General features: G+C 31.3%; 2 protein-coding genes across 3 annotated transcripts; one reads left to right on the plus strand and one right to left on the minus strand.

Moving 5' to 3' along the window:
* Positions 1-3842: 3842 nt before the first annotated feature.
* LOC103496267 (myosin-binding protein 1-like) lies at positions 3843-8665 on the plus strand. Of its 2 annotated transcripts, none has more exons than XM_008458054.3 (4): positions 3843-4215; positions 4864-6216; positions 6573-8079; positions 8187-8665. In XM_008458054.3, exons 2-3 carry the CDS (start codon positions 4962-4964, stop codon positions 8033-8035), a joined length of 2718 nt encoding a protein of 905 aa, XP_008456276.1. In that variant the 5' UTR covers positions 3843-4215; positions 4864-4961; the 3' UTR covers positions 8036-8079; positions 8187-8665. The 2 variants fall into 2 exon arrangements, with proteins under 2 accessions (XP_008456276.1, XP_008456282.1); XM_008458060.3 differs by having other exon boundaries at positions 8197-8665.
* Positions 8666-15002: 6337 nt separating this feature from the next.
* LOC103496282 (GRF1-interacting factor 1) lies at positions 15003-19571 on the minus strand. Its single transcript, XM_008458074.3, has 4 exons — positions 18974-19571; positions 17253-17329; positions 15978-16062; positions 15003-15707 (listed from the first exon to the last, which is right to left on the minus strand). Exons 1-4 carry the CDS (start codon positions 19052-19054, stop codon positions 15276-15278), a joined length of 675 nt encoding a protein of 224 aa, XP_008456296.1. The 5' UTR covers positions 19055-19571; the 3' UTR covers positions 15003-15275.
* Between the last annotated feature and the right edge of the window lie 2077 nt (positions 19572-21648).

Raw genomic sequence — 21648 nt, forward strand, 5'->3', positions numbered from 1 at the left:
TGAGAGAGACTTTTCAAGTTGTGGTCATCAACTTAATTCTACTCTTCATATATATATATATTAAAGTTTCTCATGCCCTCACATTTCTTGTGTTAATTTTATTTAGGACATCGGGTCGTTCTTTAAAATTGTATAAACTACTATGGATCTATACCAGTTTTTTACCGTTAAACCCTTGAACTTTTAATTTGATCAATAATACCGACAAATACTTTGTAATTTGTCAATTGTTGCAATCAATCTCTTCAATTTGTATGGATATAGATAGTTCTATAAATTAAATTTTTTATATAAATATATAATAAATTAACATCAATGTGTTAATTCTTGGTTTTCAAATTAATTATGATCATCACAATGTATTGTGGTTGATGTTGTAAAATTCAACACTAATACAAGGTTTATATCTCTTCATGATATTTTACTTGGTTAAGAAAATTATCTATCTATCTATATATAGATATGATTAATTAATAAATAGGTCTCACATCTCACCTTAATGATGAAGGAAAAGATGTGTGCAACTATTACCTAACTATTTTGAAACTGATGGATATATTTAAGCTTATAGGAAAAGAGTCATATTATATGCCAAATAATAGTGTAGTTATGGACCCCTATGTCTTGATATTTAAGCTTTATAGGAAAGGGGTCCTATTATATGCCAAATAATAGTGTAATTATGGGCATATGTTTTGATTTTGTTGCATAAATGACAAATCATATCTCGATATAAAATATCAACTTATTATCGAGTCGAGGTCGTTAGAAGGCTTATGAATACTAGCTTTGAATGCCTAGTAAGTGGTCTTATGAAAGTCAAAGCTTTAACAAGGTCCACAAAACCAAGACCTACCTCGCCAACGTGGAATCCTGAATAACAACCATCTAGCGGTTCTAGGAAAAAAAGAAAGTCATGTTAATTACCGTTGATCTGAACTTTTTTTTTAACTTTTTTTTTTTTAATAACATTGTGGCAAAGTCAATGAGTAGTAATTTGCCAAAGATTATCGTTATAATTATTTAGAATAATAATTGAAGTAGAAGGACTTGATCAGCCACATATCTCGTGGTCTAGTACACTCGAATGCTAGTTGAGGTAAACATTTTGTTGATTCTAAAGAATTAATATTTAAGGTTACGATTCATTTTTTCAATTTCATTTATTATCATTTAATAGTTAATATTCCATAATTAATTCCTTAAAATTGTTCCAAATATAAACTATAGCTTTGGGAAAAACTTTAATTTAATCCTCTCTCTAGTATATCACTTTTATGATTATTAGAAAAGTAGTACCATAAAGTTACTTGCCACATGCAAGCTTTACTCATAACAAAAGGACAATCGATATGATACAAGTGATAATACCGTTGTGAATTTGTAATGCATCAATTCTACATTAATAACTAATCATGAAACTCATAAACAGTAATAATAACAATAATCAATATCTAAATAAAATTTCAACGTTCATGCATGTATATAGAAGAGGATAATTGGTGAATTATTATATATCTTACAAAGATGAAACATGAGTAAAGCTTACATAGAGAGGCATTATTCTTACATGATCTCTTATTCTATATATAGAGAACTAAGATAGTTCAAGAAATTATTTAAATTTTGTAATTTGAATGACAAAAGAAATTAAAAATTTTATTTTGTTTGAAAAGAAAAAGATTAAAAAGATGTAGTTTAAAATTTCAAACGTAAGATATCAATTATTATTCTTTAAGATTTTAGAGTTTAGCTCAACGATAATTTATAAGTACTTTCTCTTTTGAGGAAGTTAGATATGCGATTTTTCATCTCCATAATTATTATAATATATATATATATATATATATATATATATATATATATATATATGTATGTATGTATGTATAACAGAATACATTTGATTTGTTTTCCATGTCTTAGAATAGTTGAACTCATGAACGAATAAAAATATTAAACAGTATCCTTTTAGAATATTTTAAATTTTATTTTATTCTCTATACTATCTTTGGATTTGATTTATTTTGGTATTATATTTTGGTACATTTTAATCTCTAATTCACTTTATAAGCAGTCGATAAGAAAGATCTTCTGATTATATCTCTTTCTTCCTCTTTCTCTTTCTTATCTCCATCTTCTTCTATGTGAATTAGAAAAAAAAATTAAGTTCATTTAAAATCTATTTTCAGAGATATTATTGTAAATAACAAAACTGCTAAATACATAACAAAATTTCAGAATCTATATGTAATAGACACTAATAAACTCATATAAGTATCAATTTAAATATCAATTAAGATAGAAGCACAACAACAATAAAAAAAAAAAAAAAAAAGTTAAAATAGTATAATTATTGAGGTATTAGTTAATAATAGTTAGTGGGAATAACCCATCCATTTAATAATAAAGTGGTTTTCAACGGTCAACTCATTAGGGCAGCCGAGGGGACTGGGCGGCCACCACTTCCCACGTTTGAATTCCAAATCCTTAAACTTACCCGCTTTTCACTTTACTAATTTCCACCCACCTTCTCATTGCCTCAAATTTCTATTTCTCTCTGGACTTCACCCTTCATTGGACGGTGATCTCAACCCTCACCCATTATTCAATATCCCTCTTTTACTATTTCCTAATAACCTTCGGTTTTTTTTTCTCCTTTTCTTTTTTTTTTTTTTAATCTTTGTCAAAATAAATAAACCAATACTTCTAAAATATTTGTTGACTTTTGTTTAATTCTTTAATTGCACAGTAACAACAAAGATAATTATAATATAGTTTCACATTAATAGAATGTATATGTGTATGCACACAAGAAAAAAAAAAGGGTTATCAAGAGGTTTAGGGCTTTTTATGACATCTTATGTTACATTGTAAGTTGGAATTTATTATATGCATGTATGTTGTTGTTGAGAATATGATAAAAAAAAACCTTATATTTGCTAGATAAAAGGATGACCGATCATGAATATATAAAGGGGAATAACAAATGAGGTATTTGGATGAAACAAAAAAGTAAAGTCATGATGATATAAAGTTACTATACTATATATATATATATATAAGAGGACAACTATTAAACATCATAAACTAATAGTTTTGATTTTGTACTTTGCAAACACTTTTCACCAACTAATTTTTTTTTTTCCGGTATATGATCAGTTGTTGCATGTGATGGTTGTTGGAGGAGCTAGCTAGCTGTGTTGGAGATGATCGATGGAGTTGATGGTTTGATTTTTGTCAATAGGGGGAGATGATCTTTGAAGTTGGTGGCTAGAGATGATAGTCATATGAAGTTGGACACTGAAAATGGTCATGGAGATAATTATTAGAGATGGTTATTATCGGAAGTAGTTGTTAGAGTTTGATCATCCAAATTGTGGTTATCATAGAATTGGGGAGTCAGAGATGATTGCAAGAGTTAGAAATTGGGGTGTTTGTTGAAGTAAAGCGCTTAGAATGATTCTTAAAACGAGCAGAACTCAAGTATATTATAATATTTGTTATCTGTGGTTTAAATCTGTTATGATAAGAAGATAATGTAATAATTTGACATTTGATTCTTTTAAAAGAAAAAAGAAAAAAATATATTTATTTTAAAGAAGAAAAAAACAAATTGAAAAATTTACAAGAAAAGAAAATGGAAATTAAGTAAAAAAAAAAAAAAAAAAAAAAACTAATGGAGAGGAGAGAGGGGGGGAAGATGTAAGAACGAAGAAAGAAAAGAAAAAGAAAACCGTAGAATAACTACCGCTAAAATTTCCCAAAATCTCTCTGCTGTTCTCCATGCAGATTGAATCAAAAGTATTAACTTTTTTTCCTTCTTTATAATTCCCATTTTACAGAGATTATACTTTCAGTCATATTCATCAACGTCGTCGTTTTCCTTTTTGATCTGCAGCCGACTTTTTGGCTTTGGTCGGCGTGCATGTCCATTTCCAACTTCTTTCCTTTCCATCTCTTCCATTTTCTTTAATCCCATAAATAAAATGTAAATTAATTGCGTCCCCAATTGGTTGGATTGTTCAACCTTTTTGGTGGGCCTTTGGTTTTCATCTTTATACAAATTAAAAAGAAAAAAGAAAACTGCTTCTGGGTTTTGTTCTTTACTTTCTTCTCTCTATTGGGATCGCGATTTTCCTCTGATTTCTTTTTGTTTTTTGATTTGTGGGTTCTCTCTCTCAAGACACCATTTCCTGGGTTTTGAAATTTTGATGGGTAATTTTCGTTCTGTGAATCTGATTCTTTTGTTACCTGTTGATGGATTCTGATGATCGTTGAGTTTTTTGTCTTCTGTCTTTATATCCTTTTCCATGAGTTGATCTGTTGGATTTTTGTTTGGTAATTTGTTTTATGCTCTGCTTCTTGATGGGGTATGATCTGTTATGGAAATTGGGTTTTATCTGTTATATGGTTATTGTCTCGTTGATTAATATTCAACAATTGATTTTATGCTGTTATGATTCCTTTTTTGTCTAGGTTTTTGGAGTTATTAATTTGGGTTGACTCCATTGATTAATCTCTTCCTGAATTTAATAACTTTTTGCCTTTTCCTTAGATTTTAATTTTGTTTTTCTATTTGGTTATGATTCTTCTTTTCCTATAATTTTTGTTCTGGGTGCTCTTAAGTTCACTTTCACAATTTGCTTCTAATTCCATTTGTTCTCCCCCACCATCCTCATGGTTGTTTTGGAATTCTGTTCTATCAAAGTCAAACTGTCTATATTTGGATCCTTTTGTCTTCCTCTACTTGGTTGTTCTTGGGCGGGTCGGAAGAGGAGTGGAGAAGCGTTGGTTTCTTCATAATTATGTTGTTTTTTTGCACTCTTTTTATTAATCAGTGTTGTAACTTCTTTGACCCTGCAGTTGATGCTTGATTGAGTTTCCTTTTGGACTGCTTTTGAGGATTGAAATTCAAACTCGAGACGGTTAATTTATCCTATGAACTTAGTTTTTTGACCATAATGGGAACTTCGTCTGTTGAAGCGCGTACCGAAAGAAGTCTTTTTACTGCTTTGGTGTCTGCTGTTTTTGAATGGTTACTGATATGTATGCTGTTTGCGGACTCTATATTCTCATTCTTCATCACAAAATGTGCTCATTTCTGGAAATTATGCACCCCGTGCCTGCTATGTTCAAGACTTGATCACATTTTTGGCTCAGAGAAAAGGGGGTATATTTGGAATTTAATTTGTAGCAAGCATAAGCTGGAGCTTTCATCCTTGGTACTTTGTCATGCTCACAACAAACTTGTGAATGTTCATGAAATGTGTGAAAACTGCCTCTTTTCATTTGCAACATTCAATAAGTCGAACTCTGAGACTTACAGGTTATTGGTTGGTAAATTGGGGAAGGATCCTTATCCTCGAATTGATAGAGACCCTTTGCTTGGGGATCAAAAGTATGATACTTTGAGCCAAAAATGTTGTTCATGTTGTAAGGAGTTGTATGTTCCAAGAGGGTTTGCTCAGAGCTTAATCCAGACCCGTTCAAGTGGATTGGAGGCGGAGGATCTTGATGTTCCCTTGGCGAGTTCTGCTGTCCATTATGACGGAGATTCACAGGAGTGTTCAAACAATCCTCGACCTCATGTTCAATACAGAGAGCTGAAGATTACCTCAGACACAGAATCTGAGGGAAATGGAAGCATTTTGGGGGTTGAAAGGGCCAATTCGTTGAAGGATGATCTCACCATTCAAGATGTTAATATGGAGCCTAACTTCATTTCGTTGGCCAGTAATTTGACCTCGACGAAACTAATAGAGCCAGCCTTGGCACCTGAACCATTGGTCTTAGAGCCACTAGCAACAACACCTTATGTTCAAAACAGAGAGCTGAAGATTACTCCTGACACAGAATCTGATGGAAATGGAAGCACTTTGAGGGTTGAGACGACCAATTCTAAGGATGATCTCACCGTTCTAGGTGTCAATACGGAGCCCAACATCATTTCTCTGGACAGTAATTTAACCTCAGCAAAACTAGTAGAGCCAGCGTTGGCTCCTGAACCATTGGTCTTAGAGCCACTGGTCTCTCTAGACGATGCACTGCCTCCTGCAGAATGTGGCGTCTTGATTGGGCACGGTCTGGATGAAGTTACTCCAAAGCTTGTGGAAGTTAATGGGTTCTTCTCTTCACCATCTGATCTCCTTCCCATCGACAATGTGGTTTCTTCTTCAAACACAAAAGAAACCCCTGTTGAAGCTGTAGAAGAAAGCTGTGAGTTCTTTTCTCCACTCAGTTCTAGGTTTAGTTTTTTATTTGTTTTTTTTTTCTTTTTTCCTTTTTACTTGCTTTGAGCTGTAGGACACAACACAAAATGATAAGAACAAAAATCAATCTATGTTATTGTTGTCATTGTCTCGCCTGCCTCTTCAAGGTAACTAGGCTATAACACTGATCCAAAATGTATAATCTTTATTGCTAAGTAACTTATATTGCAAAGATTGGGATGGAATAGGAGCATAGGTTGCATCTAATAGTTTTGTCCAACTTTGGTTATAGTTTCAGCCAGTTTGTTCAGATGAAATTCTTAGTGATTATCACTAATGGAATTGTTTTTATAAATGTTGTAGGTGTTGAAAGAAGTGAAGAATATGAAAAGGAAAGCAGGGGAACCGAGAAGGCTGAAATCTTACCGACAAAAGCAACATCTGAAGCAGGTTCTGAAGTCCAACCTGTTTCCAGTGATTCTGCTCAGATGGTACCCAATATGTTGGAGCTCGGTGATGCTTATAAGCTAGCTGTAGGTGCTAGAGGAGGAAGACAATTGTCTGGCAAGCTTTTGGAACAATGGATTGGGAAGGAATCTTCAAAAGTTAGTGAAGATCTGAAGCTTCTCTTGACACAACTCTCATTTAATCGTTTGAATGACCAATCACGGGAGATGAGTCCAAGGCTGTCCGTAAATGGAGACGAGGTGAGGAACTTTGATTACTTGAGCGCTGTTGGGATGCAAATGCTACAAAAAAGGATTTCGCTTGAAAGAAATGAGTCCGGTGTAGAATCTTTAGATGGAAGCATAATTAGTGAAATCGATGGGGAAAACATGGCTGATAGGTTGAAACGACAGATTGAGTATGATAAGAAGGTTATGAGTTCTTTATACAAGGAATTGGAGGAAGAAAGAAATGCATCCGCAATTGCTGCAAATCAGGCAATGGCCATGATTACAAGGCTGCAAGAAGAGAAGGCCAATCTTCACATGGAGGCATTGCACTGTCTAAGGATGATGGAAGAGCAAAGTGAGTATGATGATGATGCCCTGCAGAAGGCGAATGATCTCATTACAGAGAAGGACAAAGAGATACAAGATCTCGAAGCAGAACTCGAATTTTATCGGATTAACTTTCCTAATGCATATACAATAGATAATCTTGTGGAGACTTCAGTGAAGGAAAGAGATATCAGGGTTGTTCATTTAGAGTCTAATCAGATCGAACCAATCGGTAATAGAAATCTGGTCACAGGTAAACCTGATCTCCACGAGGAAGTTGGAAGTGAAGGTAGTACATATAACAATTTGTTGTTAGAGTTTGAGGATGAAAAGTTAAACATCAAGCAACACCTTAAGAAGCTCGAGAATATGCTTCATTTGTTTTCGAACGACGGGGTCAAGATGGATCTCAGCAATGGAAAATATTTTGGAAACAAACGAAGTTTTTCAAGTGGGACAAATGATCTTGATTTGGATGACAGAAAACTTGAAGATCGGGAACATCATGCCTGTTTACCAGGGGAAGATGCTCATATCGAGGATGATCATCTTCCCTCACTCACAAATTCTTCATTTGATAAAGAAAGTAGTGAACTTGATTGTAGTGATAAGAATTCCCCGCTGGCTACTGAAACGGCGGATTTCTCCTTTCTAAGAAACGAGCTGTCCAATCTTAACAAAAGGATGGAAGCACTTGAAGCTGACAAGAATTTCCTCGAGCACACAATCAATTCACTCAGAAAAGGAGAGGAAGGGCTTCAGTTTGTTCAAGAGATTGCTTCCCATTTGCGAGAACTACGAAAAATAGAGACAAGAAGTTGAAGGACATGCAGCCTGATGATATGCTCCAACGTAACTATTCAAAAGTGAGTTTTTCAAACCGAAATCCGTTTCATTAATCAATACATGCTTGTTCTTTGTTCCGTATCGCTTTTATATTCACAAAAAGTTCTGTTTTATGATTTTCTATCAGTTACATGCAGGAGAGAAGGAGGACGACGACAACGACAACGTATACTGAGCAAGATTATTTCAGACAACTGTACAGTTCCACTAGCTTGTTTTCTTCAAAGATTTGAAGAATACAAAGGATTTGAAAGTTAAAACAGTGTGACTTATTTAATTCTTTTGGTATAGCAATTGCCACTTTTAGGATTTTAATTCTTACTCACTACCAATAATTTTGAAATATTGTGATAAACTGAGAGTACTGATACTAAGTGAAGAAGGCAAGATAGGAAAGTTCATTCCTTCAGTTGGGGGGTGAGTCCTTGCTTCCATTTGTTTTCTTACGTCTTCACTTTTGCATTTTTTTTTTTTTTTTTTTTTTTTGGGTTTTCATTTTTGGAGTGGATTGTGTGTGTGAGTTGGTCACGTGTGAATATTGTAACAGTTTATTTTGATCATTGTATTGGTTGGTGATCCCTATGATAAATGAAAAGCCTTTTTTCACTCTCTCTCTCTCTCCCTTTGGTTGATTTTGGCTGTGCAGCAACTTTATAAAAAGAGAGTTTATGAATGAAGAGGGTGACCTGACCAAGTAATTAATGGTTTAGGATGATGGGGACATTACAAGTTTAGTTTTCAGTTGTGTTTAATATACTTCCATAAAACTTTTAAAAATGTCCCATTAAGTCTTTTCAACACTGTTACTAAATTAGTTTCTAAACTTTAAAAATGTCTTTCCAACTTTTCATATTATATCTAATGGATTTCTTGAACCTTCCTAGATTGCTGAAGTGGTAAAAAATGAGACGTAATGACTAAGATATCACGTGTTCAATTCATGGTGATCTCTTACCTACAAATGAATAATTCATGATTATTACGTGAGATTAAACACTCATATCTATTAAAAAAATATCAAATACCTTAATTAGAACACAGAATTAAGAAACTCATTATATCGTTTTTTTTTTCTTTTGAATATTTGTAAAAATAGCGGAAAAATTTATGATAATAGAAACCATGTCACTACATTTTCTAAATTACAAAAGTAGCAAATCTAAAAGTGAATAATCTTCTAATAGTCCTTTAATAACCGTATGATATATCTAATTATTTGTCATATTTCCAAAATGCAAAAAAGAGGTACCATAGATTGTTTTTCTAAATTTTCTTGTCATTTGATGCAATTTTTTTCTACACCAACGATAAAAAATTGTTCGTCACATTGAGGTGATAGCATCAAAATAATTTATTTTTTAATATGATGATCGAGATATAGTTGAATAATTAAGAGAAGAGAAAATAAAACAAAATAAGAGAGTAGATGGTATAACAAGTTGATGGATTATTTATTTTCTAATAATTGTAGAAAGAGTTGAATATGAGTTTGTCAACCAACAATTGCTGATTTTAAGGTTGAATTTTTGTATTATTAAAACTAACATATATTAAATGGTATTGAGATCCATCACTACACTATTGATTGAATTATAAATTTTGTGACATAATTTCTTATTTCATGTTTGACCCACCCCTCATCAATCCAAGTCAATATATATACTATACCAAATTAACTTTTTTTTAAATGCGTAAAATATTTATTTATCGATATAAATATATATAATTTAAAATTTCGTTAAACTTTTTCTATTAATATCTCTCAACATCTAACATTTTATCGTTATCTTCATCAATATTTCTGTAACTCTAAGACCTCAACATCTTAAACATTATTGATTGATTATGTCATTATCAAGTGATCAAACACGACAAAGACAAAAAAGTTTTACTACCTTGTGTCTGGCTACAATTATCTATTGTATATTGAATCTTAGTCCAAATTCTAAGTTAGAAACATTATGAGTGAGTATGATAAATCAAAAAAATCGAGTTTCAAAGAAAAATAAGGTTTAGGTCAATGTATGTTTGGGAAAAAATCTCAGTCGACAACATCTTTTAAAAATTCCAAAAGCTTAAACCGACCTAAACCAATCGCGATCGACTGACCAACGATTAATTTGTACTCTTTCATGTTTTGAGCATTTGCTAAACCGATCATAGACGGTTCAGCGATAGTTTAATTGGAAAATCGACTTCGACCGACCAATGTTCACCCTAAAAGACGTATATATGTACCGCTTATTTTTCTTTGCACACGAGACATTGACTTTTTTCTTTTCTTTTATTCTAAACCCAACTAGGTAAGGTTTTCCATTGCCTCTTTGTGGAGTTGCAAAATTTAGACAAAGAAAAAACCTTGGACGGTTCAAAAAGAAACAACAAAAAAGTTGTTAACCAAACACCAACAACGACTCGCTTACATATCCTTTTTCATTGCCCTTTTGTATCTCTATATTTAACATTCAAACTTTGATCACCCTTTTTGTTTCTTTTTTATATTATATATTCAACCCTCAACCCTTTATATCATTATGATATTTATATAGAGAATTTGATGGAGAATATCTAAGAAATTACCTTTATCTTTGTATTATAATTATATTATATATGCACATGATCTTAATTAAAAGTACCATTTGTAAAAAGAGTCATTATTAGTGTTCACACATTATGGACTTAACTTGTTTCTTTTGGGTTTTATTCTTGACATTTATAGAAAAGGTAAAGTATAATGATGCCTTGAGCATAATTTTGATCTATTAAAAAGGGAGAAGGCTTCTTTCTCATTTTTTATGTATTATTTTAAAGATTTGGTTCTAAAAAAAATTTCAAAATACAAAGTTAAAAAGAAAAAAAAAAACTATAAATGAGATCGTGTAGTTTTTGGTTTTCTTAATAGTCTAAAAACACATATAGTATAAGAATTGTTGCCCTATTCTCATCTATTTTATTCTACAATCATCACTATTAGATTACTATATATATATCAATTGGTACAATTAATTAAAGTGTTACATTTTATATATTAATAAATTATTTCTATGTCGATTTCCTACTGTTTACACGTTTTTCTATTTTTCACTGTAGCTTTCATAACATATTTGAATTTAATATATATAGGTAGAGGTGGCTGAGTCGTTTTCCCCAACACCCCCAGAAATCAAAGTAAAGAAAGCAAAACACTACTCCCCAAATTATTCCTAATTTCAGTCCAATGTGTATATGTGTGTATCATTTGTGTGTTTGTGTGTAAATGCAAAATCCAAAACCAAAAAGGCATTATATTATATATATATATATATATGATCATGTATGACTAAGTTTATGGGTGTTGAATATTTCTTGATTCTTTTTTATTATTATTCAAACATTCAAACTCATTATTTTTCTCTCCCCCGCGGCTTGTCTCAGTCAACGCCAAAAATCACTTTTCTACTCAAAACCCTTCATACCTTTTTCCTCTATATATACAAAACGCTGCAAAATCTCCCCTTTCAACAACAAAACCAATACTTTTTTCTCTCACATATGGCTTTCTCTCTTGTGAAGACGGTTGCTTTTCTTTTCATTTTTCTTTCCATTTTCGACGTCTCGGTTGGACGGTGGCTTCCGGGGTCAAGGGTTCCCATCGCAGTGCTACGAGGTCCCGTGCCTAGTTCAAGTAGGAATCCATGTTCCTTTATTCCGGGGTTTAGTCGGGGCCGGTGTACGTTGAGCGAGGTGGACGACGGTGCTGCCAGTGTTCATGGTGGCTCCTCCGCGTTCCCGGGCTTGAATGCTGATGGGTTTGCAGCGGCTTCTATGGTTAATCAAACACAGAAGCAAGATTCTTCTTTGAGCTCTTGAATGATGTTATGAAGTTTGTGTATAGTTTTTTTTTTTTTCATATTTAATTTAATTTATTTGTTTTTAATGAGTGAGAATTGATGATGTAATTGGATTGGCCAAAATTTTCCATTCTTTTGTTTTTTAAATTACTAAGGAAAATTGTTGAATATGAAATGATATGGAGTTTCAAAAGAAAACCAAAGAATGTCTGTTGATGATCGTATGCACTTCTTCTTTCTTTTTTTGTTTCTTAGAATTTTAATTGATAAAATCATGGATAGTTTTGAAGTTTTATAAATGAATCTTTTCTAATTTTCTCTTCAGACACAAAATCATAATAAAAAAATTTTAGTTCTTTCTTTTGAGACGATGAGATCAAACCTTCCACCTTTTAAAATGATGAGTCATATCAATTATACCATGAAGGAAAACTCACTTAAACCCATTATTCTTTTTCTTTTTAAAATTTACACATTTATTACAAAATTTTATTATACGATATAGGACTAATAGTACATAATGGCTATATATATTAATTTTATTTGAGCCTAATTGATATATAGTTTGTAAACAAAACTATTTACAACTCAATTATATAGTAAAAGTTAATCGACTATAAAATCACACCACATTTTAATGGGTGAAGAGATATGTTTTAGACTAAACGTGAATTAGAGATTAATAGCCTCATCGAATTTTAAAAAAAAAATTAAAAGGTCTAAATATATTATAAAAAATGTTATATTATTTTTGTTTTTGAAAAAAGTGTAAAATTTGTTTTTAGAAAATGGCTGTATGTATCAATATTGTTGTTTTTTTAAAATTGAAAGAATGTTTGAATATGAAGTATGAATGGTGAGAACTGAGAAATTTCACAAAAGGTTATATAGTTGTTGATAATGGACTACTTTCTTTACTTTTTGACCTCTAACATTTTGATTATTAAAATTTTAATACTATATGATAATATCTATCTATCTATCTATATATATATATATATATATATAACTCCCATATTTTCTTTAATATTAGATATAACATTATTCAAAACCAACCTTATTCTATTTTGAAAATTGCTTGGGACGAACGTCACTCTTAACATAATATATTCAACATTGTTTTATACTTTTAATTTCTTCTTCTTTTATATTATATAGTTTGAATCTATATGATGAAATATTATAAATCAACAAACAAAAACTTAAAACCAAGGTAATATATATCTTTATATCTACAAATTTTTACCTTTTAAGATTTATTTTAGAACTATATAGTTTCATTTCGTTTCTCAAAATTATTTCGACCAAAAAGATTTGAGCATATGAGATTGATCAATTAAACTTTTACATTTATATGAAAAAATATCAATAATATAGAAATCTTGAAAACCTATCTTTAAAATGTTTGTAATATGAACATTTCTCGATATGATCTTATATTCTAATAAAATATAAGGAAATATTCTAAATGCAAATCCACCAAACTGATGACCTCTTAAGGTCAAAATATCACCATTTCCATTTTTAGTACAAACGTACCATAATTTATGAACTTTATATAAAATCGGTTTTTTTCTGATCTAGGAATGTTTAGATTTTCGTAAGTCTTAAAAATAGTTCATATTATTATATCATATTATTGTTGACTTTTTCATATATTTACGTGAAAAAAAGAAGTTTTCATTAGCTTTCTTCTATAAGTTTTGAAAATATGTACATGGACTAAATGTATAATTAATCTTTGAAAAAATTGAAGTATATATAAACATGGATGTCAGCTTTAGGTCAAATCTTTTAAAAGTGTTTGCTCAAAATGTAAGTTTTGAAATGGTCTATAAAGAACATGGACCATTCATAATTATCTACATATTTTGGAAGTTTAGGGGGAAATTAGGAGTTGAAAATCTATATAGTTTTGAGGACAAAGATTTTGTTTAATCTATGATTTGTTTGGATTGCATTTTCAAGTGATTAAATTGAAAAATAGGTTTTTTGAAGAAATATTATGTGCTTAGCAACCACCTAAAATAAATTTTGAAAGAATGAATTTATAAAATAGTGTGGCAACCTTCGACAACCATCTCTGCCAACTGTCATTAGTCAATTGTTTTTCATCGGTTTTTCGTGGTTGTTGCCTATCAACTTTTGTTGGTTTTCTATGACCATTATTGGCTTATTTTTGTCAATTGTTTTATCTTAACCGATCAACTTTTGTCAATCGTTTTTCTATGACTGTTATCGACCAACTGCCAACAATCATTTTTTTTTTTTTTTGAGATTGTCGTCATTTGACTTCTAAACGGCCACCATCCCAATGATCATTGTCGAACTTCTATCAAAATCTCCACAAACAAATTATATATATATATATATATATAATCTTTTACTCTATTACAAATCAAACAAGTTTTTACTAAGAACACTTTTGAAAAAAAAAAAGTTGTCAAACACACATGTTTTTTTTATAAGGAGTTCTTAAAAAAGAAATGTTTGAATGAAAATGCATTTTTTAGAAAACATTTTTTTTTCTTAAGCCATTTCAAACCGACTTTTGATAAATTTTAAGAATAGAAACTCATCGTTTAAATAAACTGATATTTTATTGATGAGCTATATATGAATTGACAACTTGACTTGAAATGTCCATATAATTACGTATGATTTTCATTAAATTCAATAAGAAAAGTAGAGAGTAAGAACAATAAGAATGAAAGTTTATAAAACTTAAAATTAATCATTTAAAAAGTATAATGACGAAAATGCGTTCCTAATTTAATATCAATTATTATCTCAGATATTGATGTTTTGATCCCTTCTCTTTTATGATTTTCAAACTTCATCTTTCAAGATTGAAGTTGTATATACACTTCTTGCAAGAACTCTCATTCTTACATATTTATAAGACAAATTAATAAATAAATATTTCAACACTTTTGTTTTATTTACACCTTATATCAATGTCAAATAATGTCCACAAAAGTTTAGTACTTTGCTCTACACCAGATAGTAGATTGTACAATTATCAATAAACCTTATGAACATAGAGTACTCCATTACTTAAATGCTCAAATATTTAATGTCAAGAACACATGAGAAAAAAGTGAGCAAGATCATAGCACAGAACAAGAGAAGAAACTTTACATAATACACTACAAGCACATATTTTAACATGGAAAAAGGATACCCAAAGGTCGAAGTTTTATGAGGTTTGAATCCTCACACCATTGTTTACACATAAGATAATAGGCAAGTGCTTTTTTTTTTTTTTTAGTAAGAAGCGTTTCTTCTCTTCTTTTATCTTCCTAATTTCTATTGTACCTACTTTAATTTTCTACCATCAACTTACTGAACAGTCCAACTTTTCTTTTTTTTTTCTCCTCATACTTTCAGTTCCCATCATCAGCTGATTTCAAGTACAGAGTCTCGCCTCCATCACCACCATGGCTCCCGGAGCTCCCACCTCGTCCCTCTGCAGACCCGGTTCCTCCCATGTCTTGCTTGCTCCCACCAGCTAGGCTACGGTGCAAGCTGTCGCTTGCAGCACCATGGCCGAAATCTGGGAAGCCTCCTCCTCCGAGTGCTCCTCCATTGCCTCCTCCTGCATTGCCAGCATCGTTTTGCAGCATGTTGAATCCTATGCCTCCTCCGGAGCTCATACCGAGTTGGCCGTGCAAAGCTTGCTGCTGCAGTGTTGAAAATGGCTGCTGGGAGTACAACATAGAGGATCGGGCAGCCATCAGCGATTGTGGCGTCATCTGCTGAGCTTGTTGGTGCTGAATGTAATGCCCTCCTGGTTGGATCATGCCGCTGGAAGAGTACTGAAGAGACCATGACAAAGCAAATCATCTTAGATTAATTTCAATTCCATTTAGTTTGAAGGAAAAAAAAAAAAAAAAAAAAAGAAAAAAGAAAAGGATAAAGCACCTAAATCTGTAACTTAAATAACTTAAAATCCTTATTATCAACTTGGGTAAACAAATCCAGAAAACGATCAGGGTGTTGAACTAACGGAATCGCAATGCGTTTTTTATAACTATGCCTGGCAGGTGATTGGATAAATTTACATCTTGAAACAATTATGTCCATACCTGGGCATGCATCGCAGAAGGTTGAGGTTGAGAATCAGCAATGGCAGCCAAGTACATGAGGTTTCTCTGTAGCCTAGCTTGATTCCTGCAGAGAAAAAAGGTGAGAGAGTAAGTTTTGCGCTTCAACTACTAACTGTGTCACGTGATGAAGTTTAGAAATACAAGATAATTAAACAACATGAATCAAATCCCTGTTGTCAGCCTCAGAAGCTTGTGACTAAAGTCAATATCATTGAAGAAACTTGACATTATTCCACTCATTTATGGAAGAGTGATAAGTTCGTACTACTTGGACCTACGCCTACTTTAACAACCAAGCCATATATTTTCATTTTTGGGTTTCTTTTCAAGAAAATTCTATGACAGTGTTTTGTTTTCCCAACGTCCGTATCGAAATCGAATATTTGGTGAATGATTAGATGCATAAATATCATTCCATTTTTCATCCATGAATAGTTGTTACTCACTCAAGTAGAAACCGTGATCACCATGAATATGAATCAAATACAAAAATGATCAAGCAGAAAGAGGAAGTGACCTTTAGCAGTACTATCAGGGAGGATTATTACCAAAGAAAGCTGTAAGGACCCTAGATAGGAAAATAGTAGATTATTAGTAGAAAATGAAGATGGCTATTAGTTAGGTCTTTTGTTATAAATAGTAGGAGAGGGGCTGGGGAGAGGTGTGAAGAATTTTGTATAGGGATTTCCTTGTAAGGGGACCTTGGAAGAGCCTAGCCCTCTCGAAAGGCTAGGGCTACTTTGTTACTTGTTCTTATGATATTCTAGAATATATTTCATATATTTTCATATATTATTGTTTTTTAACTGTTCTTAAGTCCATCCTTTGTTCTTGAGATAATCCTTGTTATGTGGGATCCTAACAAAAACCTTCAAATGAACCCTGTTTTAACCCCCAACAAAACTTTGTTTAAACAGAACTATAACATGATTTTCCCAAGGATAAATATCGAAATCCATGTTTCTTCATCCTAGAACCCATTATATTAAACTGAAAAAGAAAATTCAAATTAAGACAGTTACTTAAAGAGAGATGTAATGCAACGATTCAGCTATACTATATCCTTTCTTGGACCATTACAGTCGCAGCCAAATATACAAAAAGAGAGAGAGCAAAGATACGTAGGGAGAGCCAGAGAGAATAATTTGGAACATGCAATGGAAGTCACGACCATATAAAAAAAATGACAATGAATGAGAGCAATAGCAATCATGTATGATAAGTAGAACCATTAGAGAAAGCATAGATTCTTACTCTGCACATTCATTCAATTTTCCTGAGTTTTGGCTTTCAACAATCTTCAATATCAGCGACTTGTTCTCATCCAGATACTGCAACATAGATTATCAAATAATAAGTTAGACAATTATTAAAATATCACGTCAAGAAGTTGCCGAAAATCATCATTAGTATTGGTGTTTGTAGAATAAGAAGAAAGGAAAAGGAAAAAGAATCCAACTACAAGGCAGTTTTGAAAGAAAATGAACAAATTTAACTAGTTTAACAGGTCATTCTTGAAAAAGATTAGCTTCTTTTGGACACACAAAAAAATAACAGATTGAAACTCCTAAATTTGTGCAGAATCTACCAAGTACATATCACATATATTGTTAGATTTGATTGATCCGACATAATAAACCATAAAAAGCAAGTGCTGAAATGTATGATCCTTGAAAGCAACTCAGGAAAATCATAACTAAACAGCAACTTAAATACTGTGTCATGATTGACCAATCACTATTCAAGCTTCTCTCTTCCATCTTAGCATGATAATAAGATAATATTTAAGCACTTTAAACTTATCTACTTACATAAATTTAAAAAAGTACCGATTTAAACAAGAAGTGTCAAGTTAAAAAAGACTTGCATTACCCCCATCCTTTAATACTTTAGCACAAGAATATTTTTCAACTTATTAAGTCACACCACTTTTCTCTCTACAAAGGAGCTGATTAAAAGATAAAAGAATCTTTTATTCTTAAAATATCTTAAGTGTTCAAGCCAACTTACCTGCCCCGCAGCTAATCTCCAACTTAAACCTATTAACATTTGATTCTCAATAAAGCCATTGAGTTGTTATATCTTAGGTGGGCCAAGAATATAGGGGGGTTTATGAGAATATTTGATCGAACCCCAAATACCAAGTCATGATATAACAGACCTTAGAAAACACATTCAAGGACTTGTATATAGTACATTCACTTACAACAAGTTAAGATACAAAGCATTGAAATGAGATTTAAATTTCCAACACGATTATGTCAATGTAAAACAATAACATTACAAAAAGCAGAAAAAAGGAATAAAAGACTAATTGATATAAAGAACTAATAAACTTGCAAACCTCAAAGGGCTCAAGCTCTTAACTGTTTCACCTACAAACATTACCAATAAGCCACTTTTTTTATTTTTAGTTTTTGAACAAGAAGACTACCCAAAAAGCCACTTAATCTAAGATATTTAAAGCATATAAATATCAAGCTCAAGCTCTCAACAGTTTTATATCCCAACAAACCACTTTTTCTCCACTTCATCGATAGAGAGGGGGGAAAGCATTAAAAAAATCCACTATCCAAACAGTTCGTTTTTCTTTTCCATTAAGATTAAGACAAAAAGGCAGAAATCAATCATGCAATTAAAAGAAACAAAGTCATTAACTTTGATCAAGAAAAGAGATCAAAATAAACAAGGATAGCCATAGATGTATTGGTCTCAGCTTCTGTAAATAGAAAACGAAAATCCATTAAATAGAGACAAAGGCACGTGAAAGAAAGCAAAACTAAACAAACCCAAAACTTAAAAAAGGAAGAAAAAGTAGAAAAACAACCATCCCTAAGTTGAAAAACAAAGAAACCCCAGTTGAAAAAAAAGAGGGGAAATGAAAGGAAAAAAAAAAAAAACTGGAAATGGGGTTGGATTAATAAGATAAATAGTCTAAAAAAAGGAAGAAGAAGAAGAAGATAAAGAAGAATGACCTGTTGAATGTGATCAGTAGTGACGTTGTTGGAATAATAAGCTGCCATCATGGGCTGCATCTGCATCAGGTGCTGCTGCATTTGTGAAATATGAATGATGAGTTTTTTCACAGAAACGGCTGATTCAAGATGCTATTTGCTTTTGAGGATGTTTTTTCCTCTTTTTTTTTTTTTTAAATTTATGTTCTTCGTTGGTATGAAATAGAGTGGCGTTGGACGGTGATAGTGACACAGAGAGAGAGGTGTAGCAGCTTCTGCAGATTATACACACAACCAAACTCTGTTTTATGTGAGAGAAAGAGAGGAAAAGGGGGTTTTGGTTTTTGGTTTTTGGGGAATTTTTCTGGTGGTGGGTGCAGCCGTTTTGGCTTTGTAATGTGGCCAACAGAAGCGTTTCGTCTCTCTCTCTCTCTCTCTTCTCTGTTTTCTCTATACAAAGATGCTACTTGTTTCCCTCCCTAAGGAACAGAGCAAAAGCTTCGTCTTTTTTTTTCTTTCTTTCTTTCTTTTGGCTTCTCTCTCTCTCTAGGGGGAAAAAGGGTGTCACGTGAGTGATGATGAGAGAGAATCCAATTTTTGTTTGAATCTGTTTTCTTTTATTTTTCCTTTTGGGAAGAACAATTTTTGGAGTTTTGCTTTTAAGTGTGTATTTATTTATAAATTGTTTTAAAATTAGAAAATATTCTTTCATTGATGTGTTTTATATGTCTTTAAAAAGTTTAGAAATATAGTAGATGTGTCCTAAAATTTCTAAGTGTGTGTCTAACGAGTTCATAGTATATTAATTTTCGATCAGTAAACTTTTGGTATTTTATTTGAGTAGCTAATGATTTTTGAAAAGACTAAAAGGATTTGTTAAAAATTGTTTAAATTGTTCAAAGTGAGTCAAAACGTGCATTAATCTTGTATTATCAACATCAAAGCTACAAGTCCGAAGTTCAAAAACATCTTTTGACATAAACCTAATCGTTCAAGGGTTAAACTTGTAATTTAACCTTCAACATATTATTTTTGGTACTTTTCCTTTGAAATGGAGACAAATGTCGTTTTTGTTTTTTGTTTTTTTAGGACAAAACATGCAAAAACAACGTAGATATAAGCTAACAAATTACGTCATGAGTCACTAACGTCAAAAACCATGTGAGGTAAGAAGAAGTAAAACACGAAGACTCACGCTCCTTTAAAGCTTTAAGCACCGAACAATCATGAAACACCCATGAACACAAGAGAAAAGAAATAACCCAAAAATATACTCTAGTTTTAAAATTATATAGTATATATATATATATATATATATATATATATATATATATATATATATATACATTTCTCAAGATTAATTTATAGTTGATTTTATATGGAAGAAGAGAGAGAATATCACATATAAGATGACAATGTATTTGTTTGGTTGTTATGTGGACCAATTGGTTCCAAAGACCCTTTTGGTCTCACTTATTGATGATGACGTTATAGCTTTGTTAATAGATTCCTTTTCTTTTCCTTTCTCTTTCATTCCCTCATTCTCTCTCTTTTCTTCTCACCACAACTTTATTCCACAAATATCTTTATTCCTCCGTTTACTAGAGTTCGATTTCAATTTAGTCTTTGTTACTTCTCTTAGGTTTCATATAGTCTCACAGATCTTTTAAATCAAAATAAAAACACTTATATTTATAGGATGTCTTTTTTACAAAAGAAACACGTTAAATTAGTTAACTTCGAAAAGAAAAATGTGTTTTAAATTGTCAATAACAAATGAATCTAAGAAAATTTGGAAAGTTGTAATTAAATTATGGAGACAAAACTAAAATGATAACCTAATTAACCTTTCACATTCTATTTATAGATTCTAATCAACTATAGTTTTTAATAAAGAATTTAATGAACTATTATCCCTAACACATTTTTTTATTTCCTAATTCAATTCACAAATATTTGTATTTATTTAAAACGAAGATATTGATAAAAATAAGGTTGAGATCTTAATTTTATAAAGAAAACAGTTCAATGAAAATATTAATAAATTATTGGTTTCAATAGATATTTTTAAAAAGGTTATATAAGCAAAAATAAAAATTAAATTGCAATTAATGATGAATTAAGAATAAAATACTTAAAATGTGTGTCACAATTTTTTTTTCATTTTGTAGATGCGTCAACTTTTAGTGTATGAAGTGTAATGTGAGAATATCAGGTCTATGTGTGAAAATGTATATTAATAGTGTTATCAAGTATATCCTATGAATCAAACGTGTATTAGATGTATCCATATACCCCTTTTTTTTTTTTTAACTTTTTACGAGTACCTAATTTGTAAAATTTATTATTTTTTGTCAAATATGCAAGAAGCTAAAAAAAAAGTTTAAATAAATATTTTATAATTTTAAAATAAAGTTAGCATGTCTATTATTTATATTAGTTACTGACATTTTATACTTACTTTTTTATGTTTTGTGATTTTTTTTTTATGATATAATAGAAATATCACTTCATTCATTGTGAAATTTATTAACATTTGAATATTGACATGCCAAGGACAAATATTTGGTAAAATAAAAATAAATAAATAAAAAATAGAGATCACAATAAAAGAAATAATATAATATAAATTCAATGTTAGTATGATTATGACCCAAAACTTTTCAACTTTTTATTTTCATTTTGGAACCCTTTTT

This window comes from Cucumis melo, chromosome 5 (assembly GCF_025177605.1).
Source record: "Cucumis melo cultivar AY chromosome 5, USDA_Cmelo_AY_1.0, whole genome shotgun sequence".
NCBI classification, from domain to species: domain Eukaryota; kingdom Viridiplantae; phylum Streptophyta; class Magnoliopsida; order Cucurbitales; family Cucurbitaceae; genus Cucumis; species Cucumis melo.